At 39.1% G+C, this 8,645-nt stretch overlaps 1 protein-coding gene across 1 annotated transcript; it reads left to right on the top strand.

Annotated features, from left to right (window-relative positions):
- The first annotated feature begins 1,834 nt into the window (after window positions 1-1,834).
- Window positions 1,835-2,185, top strand: LOC127877789 (uncharacterized). The gene has a single exon (XM_052424039.1). It carries the CDS (start codon window positions 1,835-1,837, stop codon window positions 2,183-2,185), a length of 351 nt encoding a protein of 116 aa, XP_052279999.1.
- Window positions 2,186-8,645: the final 6,460 nt, after the last annotated feature.

Here is an 8,645-nt window from a genome sequence, read left to right as displayed (position 1 = left end):
TTAACTGAAGTTGGTCCGGAAAATATTTATAAGCGAAATTCTGTAAGATTTAATGTAGAAGCAAACTTTTCTTATTAAAAAGTAAATGGTTTAGTTTAAAACTGTGTTGTTTTTATTAATATATTTTATTTAAAAATCGCTTTCAAACAAACATCTCTAGCCAGAAAATAATTTTGTGATTTTAAATTTACCAGTCCAGGGGATATTCATTAGCGAAAATGTGTAAGATGTAAAAACATGGCAGGTGTTTTAATTGAAAAGTGAACATTTGCTTATGCATATAACTTTATTTTTATTTTATCAGTTAAATACCATTCTAATGTTAGTATCAAAGTCTGTAGCCTGAAGAAACTGTGTTTGTCTTGTTCTGAATATTTATTTAATTGTTTGCTGGCTTTACTTTATATTCGTTATACAAAATTTATTAAATTTACGATAAAAATGCTCCACATGACACATATGTAGTCATACGTAAACTCAAATAGTCCCAATAATGTTCGCTACATTCCGTCAACGTATTAATTTCTTTCTTAAATGTCCTCTATACAGTTAAGATTTAAAATAAACTATTTAAACACGAAATCAGTGACTTTTTTAAGGAAATTACGGATTTTCAATTTAATTAAATTAGTTAAATTAATAAGTGGTAAAAAAAACACCATCTGCGATTGAGGAACGAAAGCATTCCCTTAATTGGAGACGATGTCCCAATGGTGGATTAAAAGTGTTAATTGGAATGTCTGTGACACCATATATCTCCACGTGTATAGATGCTGTTATTAAGATAAGATACCATGCGTCACCTTCTAACATGTCAAATGATAATAAAGGCCTAATTCTTGCTGAGTTTTATCAGAAACGTAGATCTTCGTCTCTAGTTTTATGACTCTTAAACAATTCAGATGGACCTGATAACAATATTTATTTTCAAAAAGGATCTGTAATATAATTATTGTATCGGTAACAGAAACCATCTAAATCTTCAAATATATTTAATAAAATCGCGTCACTGCGTTTTATTGTTCAGGGACCTATACAAACACATTGTTCTTCAGTATCAAGATGGCGTCGCGAGGTGCGGTTATCCGGGAGTAATCGATTTCTGGGATTGTCTATACTTGTTACGCGGCGCATCCGCATACCCTAATACATGGTTCACACCAACGGCGCTTTGATGGCGCTTTAAAGCGGCGTGAAAAGCGTCACCGAAGCGTAACAGCTTGATTAAAGCGTCAGTGTTGTAACAGATCGTGGGAAAGCTTGGAGTAAAGCGGAACAATTCGGCAAGGACGCCAACATTTTTAAACTGTTTAAAAACTTTGGGCGCTCTGTCACGAATTGATTATAAGCGTCGAGAGCGTATCAAAGCTTCAAAAACCCTAACAAAACTCAGCAAAGCTTGACTCAAATCGTAGGAAAGTATTACCAATAAAACTTGGTTCAAAACGGGGACCCCAGTCTTCACGGCCTGTCACCACTTGACACGCTTCGTTAAGATGTCTCAAGATTTACTACGATCTGTCACGAAAATCTGACACGAGGTTAGACGCTTTCATCAAGATCTGACACGCTTTGTTACGTTTTGTTACGCTTTGTTACGTTTTCATGAAGGGCTCTCCCGCTTTCCCACGAAGTGAGACGCTTTGATCAAGGATTTACACGTTTTGTTAGGCATTGTTACACTTGGCAAGCTCTCTCACGCTCTTTCACGAACTCCTATGATACACACGCTCCGTCGTCATCCCTATAAATAGCACTTGAATACCACTCATTGTATAGTTTCCAAACAAAGAAGAAGTATCCTGAACCTCAAAAACTTTTAAAACACACAAAGATGGGACCCAAGAAAGGTAGAGGTGCAGCAAAGAAGAGCCGGAGAGGGACAGGCATAGGCCAAGTGGCTGAAAAACCGAGGTCTCCAACACCACCGCCGGCAGAAGATGAAGCCATGCTGGTTCCAGAGCCAGAGCAGCCACAGCCTCACCTTGCAGGGGATCATCAACCAGTCATCACACCAGTTTCAGCAGCAGCCGCCAGCAAAAAGCGAACGAAAAAACCCTACTACTATACAACACTAACAGAAGCGCAAATAGAAGAGGTCATTGACTGTCTAAAAAGCAATCCCTCCATCGACTCAAAGAGAATGACAAATTATAAAGACCCGCAGAACAAAGAGAAGCTATGAGAGAACAAGGCTGCTGACAAGGGTGTTAAGGTGGCAGCCTTCAAAACCTTTTACAAGTCCAACCGTAACCAGATGAGCCGCCTCAAGAGGACTGTGGGGAAGTCGGGTGAGGGTACTGAGACAGTCGAGGGCCTGTCTGCCGCGGACAAATAGGTGTGGGGGAAATTGTCTTTCCTCAAAGACCACATCAAAACTGTGGAACGCAGAAACAGTGGTGAGCATCCGTGGTAGAGGTAGAGAAACAACAGCAGTCACCATCCAGCCATACTCTGCGTCAGAGTCCCAGTGTACAGAGCCCCCCCCCCCTCATATACTCCCCACAGAGAGTGTTGACTTGAAGAAAAGTCTGATGGACGTTATGTCTGGCAAGAAAGGTGGTCAATCCACCTTTGCCATACATATAGATGAGGGTCTAGAACAGCTTTCTGTGAAAATCAAACGGGCCACACAGATCAAGCTTATGGAAGTGCTAAACGAGGGACAGAGGCAGGCTGAAGAGCGCCATGAGATGTTCCAGCAGATGCCCACCATCACACAGCAGCAGCAACAACAGTCGCCCCAATCCAGCCAATCCAGCCACAATGTCAGTCGTACCAAGCTCCACCAGTTGGCAGTACCACCAGAATTGTGTCCCCGAGTCACCCGAAGCAGCCTCCACCATCACAGTAGTCGACCCAACAGATGCCTTGTCAACAGCCCACCAGTGTCTGGGGCTCTCAAGACTATCAATACCTGATCTTTATACGCCTGTACAATGGCCGTGCACACTTCTTGAATCAGCTCTGATATGGTGGAGATACCACATCTGAATCCATATGCCAGTGACCTATAGTTGTCCCCAGTGGCCAGATGTCTCAAGGTGATTGCCATCTTAAGGCCAGCTGGCATGCGGTGCCTGTAGTTAGTCTGCTGCTTCTGGATGACTTGTGCCACTCTTTCCATAAATATCGGCGATTTCGACTTTTTCCAATACGTAAAAGAGCGTAAAAATGCACAGCAGAGCTTGATAGTCGTATCAGAGCCTGATTTAAAGCGTCATAATCGCATTAAAGCCTGGTGAGGCGTAATAGAGCTTATCAAAGCGTGATTTAAAGCGTATCAAAACCTGATCAAATCGGGATAAAAGCGTGAGGAATCGTAACAAGTCGGGAATATGTCGTCCCCAAAGCGGCAACCAATTCGTATCACAGCGTATCAGAGCATATCAGAGCGTAAGAGATCGTGATATTTTTGGAAAAGTTAACAAAAATGACGGCGCTTTGCTCGCTGATTTCGCCGTTAATGTGGACTAACCATTACTGTTGATTCCTATTGACAAATTGCATGCAGCTGTTACTTTTGAGCTCGTACGCCAAACTATTATGTCACACGAAATTTTGCCCCCCCCCCCACACACACACACTCAATTAAAAATACACAACCAAGGGCTAACAATACATGCCCTTCCGCCATTATCATGACGGGAGATGAGAACAAGATTCAGCGTTATAGTCGAAATAAAACGTCTTATAAGGAAATTTGTGTTTTCAAATTAATATTTTTACCCGCGATCCATTAACCAAATACGAAACAAATTTGACTGACAACTGTTTGTGCATGTAACTGTTTCCACATCAAAATGCATAAGCTATTTACACATTGGAAAGTAGGAACGCGCCCTTGGTGAACGTGATTTAGGAGTACTTCGTTCCTAATGCCATGCATTGTTCAAATTGAAAATAATGACAAATGTTTCATGATTAAATCGATGGCACAAATTCCGTGCATGGCTACTTCGATGAAATGTCTTAATGATTAAATACATATGAATGTTGTTTAAAGATATTATCAAATTATTATTACAACGAAAGCTTCTCATTTTTGTTTAGCAATTTGGTTTAAGGTTTCCTCACTACATGCCAATCTTTTTTAAGACTAATTATTAGAGCCGCATTCTGGGAAAACGAAGCTTACGGCTTAAACCATCAGCGTCAAGTACAATGTTTATATAGTTTCCGATAGACATTAAGTAAGAGGGATTCCTGATATTTAAAACACAACCCACATCCGATTAAGCCATCCCCGAAAACGCGTTGCTTGAATGTCACTTTTTATGGAAACGTCAACTCGGATAATCGGATATTAGCTTTGAAAGACAAATTGCAACGGATTGCATAGTCATCTTTAATGTTTATATGGTTGACTTATTTGATTTAACCCCTTGAGCTCCTTATGGAGCATATGGACTCATCAACATTCCGTCGGTGTACACTCTTTTGGACTGCTTCCTATAGCTCATCCCATCACATATTGCAGTTCTCTTTTTTCCCCTCACAGAATCGCCTGCAGGCGGTCTTACGGTGTCCAATTGGTTTCTTGTCCAAGGGTGTCCACTGTTAGGCCTGCCGTGTGGTGTCTTCTGGAGATTTTCGAAAAAAGGTGAGACCAATCCGACCCCTATTTCCGCCTTATGTCTGATTAGATCCGATTTTGCATGTTTCCATTAGTCGTTTTTCTTGACTGTGTCTGTCCATCTGATCTTGATGATGTTTCGGAGGCACCTGTGCATTTAAAAAATGACATGCGGAGATTATTACTTTCCTTCCAGCAAGTGTGGTTATGTTAGGTGAAGGAACGCTTCATTGAAGCTTCAAATACCAATAACTTCAATATATAATCCTTTTGTTTCTGCGTTTTTCCGCGGTAACCTTTCGGGTTTCCCTTTAATAATGCAAACTTTTTTGCCAAAGGTTTAACAGGGATTAAAGAAAAGCTGTTAATGATTCGACCGTTTGGAGAATTCGAAAATGAAAAAAAGAGGAAAGCCTGTTTAAGTTATCTTAACTGTATCGTGTAACACCAGTCTTCATACATCAGTTGTCACACCTAGAGGTCAAAGGTCAAATAGGGCCATTAAACAGCTTGACAATTCTTGACTCAGACATATTTGACAGTTTGACATATTTTGAATTATAATGGAAAATAATTGACAAAAATCTAAAAATAAGCAGACAAGTCGCTAGTAATAACTCTTTTCTATCACAAAGGTCAATGTTACAGTTAGAGGGTAGAGTTCAAATAAGAAATTCCTGTCACAACAACTTTTTCACGTATTGAAGATATACTTTTGGCATTAATGTAGATCATCATAAAGAAAACGTATCACGTGTAACACCCGTCTCACTACCACAAATATCAATGTCACACTTCAGGGTTTAAGATTATATTTGAAAACGAAAGTTGAATGTGGAGGAATCTTAGTCAAATGAATACATGTATTGTTTGCTTATACGATTGTGTTGTTTGTACTGTTCCGGATTTCAAAAGCATTTGATAACTATCGACCAATAAAGGTCTATCTTAGTGAAATAATATTTTTTCAAGATAATGCGTTGATATGTGTTACGTTACAGTTATTTACGTGTTGCTGCAAATATCAATGTCAGATAAGTTTTTTTCTGTGTTTGTAAATTGCACCTCATTTTGCATCGCGCTCAGTTGAAGTGGTCTGGTTATTGACATGTCATTGACGATTGTTCCATAACACGAACGACAAGCAGTAATATATATGTATTTATGTTTTATGCTTCCTGAAAGGAGGCATATAGTAGTCGCACAGTCCGTCACTCTGTCTGTGTGTCCATCCTTCCGTCAGTTCCTCTGTAGCTCTGTCCGGCATTGCGTTTCTGTATTTTTTTCCTGAACGTTTTCAGACATTTACCTCATTTTGTATGTGTGACTCTTCCTGCATTTAGTTCGGGTTAAGTTCCGGTCCATTGAGTTTTGGCGAAGTTACGGGCCTTACGGACTACTTTTTTGTCTCTAAAATATCAGTTTTCCGGACGTACACCTAAACTCTTGCATATATTGACCTAACAAATATTAACCATATTTGATTGTATGGGTCTACCTACATGACTGACAGATAAAGTTCGAATTTTGTTCCGGTCAATTGATCTTTGACAATTTTACGGGCCTTACACTTTAAAATTGTTTGTAAAATAAAATTATTCGGGATCTTTTAATTAGTTTCTTTTTACTTTTGCAGTATCAATACAGATTTTAAAAACACAAATTTCGGAACCCACAATTATTTGAATGCCCTCTTCGAAGAAGGCATCATTAAAGTCACGATCACGACGACGTCGTCTATATGTACGATACTTTAAATAGTGAAGGACAGAAAGAGCATCAACCCTGAGCATTGTCCATCCACAGTTTTTCAACGTAATTTATCAGCTACACGTGCAGTACGACTCTCGCCTAATTAATTACTGTACTGGCTCATGTAGCGGCTGATACTTGATGAAATTCAACATATTCATTTACAATTACCGTCAAGACGTACGTTCACAAAACATACTGATCAGGAGATCCATACAATAGAAATCAATCAGTTTACCACACAACATTACGCAATATAAACAAAGATCCTAATCTATGGGAACCTGTTAAAAATAGATGTAGAACATAATAAAAAGTTGTAAATATTGTGAAATATACATATTAATCGCACTTCCTCATATTTTATAACATTAAATACATAAACAAAGCGATCACAAGCCTTTCATCCTAAAATGCGTTTCAGTTCATTTGTTTAATAGAGTGCACAATAAACACGTAATTTAACCACTTATTAGACGCAGAACACGCCGAACGTGCCAGGTAGCAGCATTGTGCGTATCGTAAATACTCAACGATCACTCGTACAAATTTAACGCCCCTTGATAGTCTCCTTCCTTTCATAGCAGTTTCCCAGCACGTTTAGTGCAGTCTCTGTGTGATATATGTTGATCCTATTTCTTCTACCACGCATATAAGACATCAAGACTCTTAATGCATGCAGCTGATTGTCACGTTCACTAATCCTCCATACGTGGGATACTGCAAATAATATAGAAGCGAACGGGCATCCACTACAGCGCTGTCCATCCATAGTTTCTCAGTGTAATCTCTCTGTGCCACTTCCTCTTGAGTGATTTTGCGATTCATTTCAAACAATAAAATGAAAGGATTGCAATACAATTCTTGCTTTAAAAATCTGACACAGAATGCGAATGGGGGTTACTCAATCCGTTGTGAATGTTGCCTGATAACATATTAGCAAACACCTTCAGATCCCTGTCTCCCTGTGCTCTTCTACATCCACAAACAGTCTTGACCTTGCTGTGATACCTCCTCTTTACATCCTCCAACACTCGAACTGCCGATTGAAGATGGCCACTACAGTAAGTGGCCATCTTCAAGCGGCAGTTCAAGTGTTAGAGCATGTTTCCCTTCGAACTAGTTCACTAATTCTATAATATCGCAACCATTGCCTGTTCGGACACACCGGAACCGGAGACCAGTTTGATTCCATGACACGTTTGTAAGGAAGGATTCTGGGCAAGTACTGCTTAACGCTGAAAGATGCAAACAGAACATCGAGTATGAGGCAAAGGATCGGGGAGAGGCAACCAAAAATGAGCCTTCTGTGAGTTGTGTACCTAATTGTGATATTGAACAAGCATATTATGTACGCAAACCTCTTCCTGAAATACAACACTGGATAGACAGATGTAGAGGTAGACACTTGCCGCATGTCCAGCTTCTTGAGCCTGCACGGGTAGCGTCGTGTTTCCTGGTACCAGCCGATCATCCAGACAGTGATTACAAGCGCGAAGAATTGGGACTGTCTCCAAACCTGATAGAACGAATGTTGATGTTTAGTTTTAATATGACACAACTAAAATGTTACATTGTCTTTAAACTTATAAAACAATATTATTTGCTAACATTGTTGGAGATTCTATTACAAGCGTTTATTGTAGAACTATAATGTTTTACACAAGAGAAAGAACACCTCCTTCCCTATGGTTCAAACACAACCTTGTGCTTCTACTTTTGCCCTGTTTACAGATTTTTACAACAATATGAAAGAGCAGCGTCAATTTGTACAGCCCCTCCAGAACTTTAAAACATTGTCTGTCTTAGATCATGATGAATTATAACATGAATAGGGACATACAATTGTTATTTCAACAAATAAACATCTTGATTGGAAGGAGGATATGCCAATCTGTAACTCAACAATTATATTGATATTATTATATACTTCTAGCGACGCACTTAAACAGTCAACAATGTTGACATTAGTGAAGGACTGAAATAAAGTGTAAGATCTTCTAGTGTAGTTAAATACGGTAAATTCCAGTTCCAACAGCCTTTCTGTTGATCTAGCTGTTAAGCGACGCGGTTAGAGTTTATGGTTACAACTCAGAAGACCTAAGTTCGATACACGATTGGAGCTCAGACATTTTCACTTTACTATTTTTAACAATCTATATTAATCTCCATAATGGAGTTTATGCTACGAAATTGTTACAATGGTATTTTGTAGAATCTTGAAATTTGTCATTATAAATTATTGTTAAAATCATTATCATTATGGACAAACGCCAAGTGAAACAATTGCAATATCAAAATTGGATTCATTCCTTAT

The sequence above is a fragment of the Dreissena polymorpha genome, chromosome 4 (genome assembly GCF_020536995.1).
Source record: "Dreissena polymorpha isolate Duluth1 chromosome 4, UMN_Dpol_1.0, whole genome shotgun sequence".
Lineage (NCBI taxonomy): Eukaryota > Metazoa > Mollusca > Bivalvia > Myida > Dreissenidae > Dreissena > Dreissena polymorpha.
The sequence above is the reverse complement of the archived record's forward strand: the minus strand, read 5'-3'. Positions and strand labels throughout refer to the sequence as shown.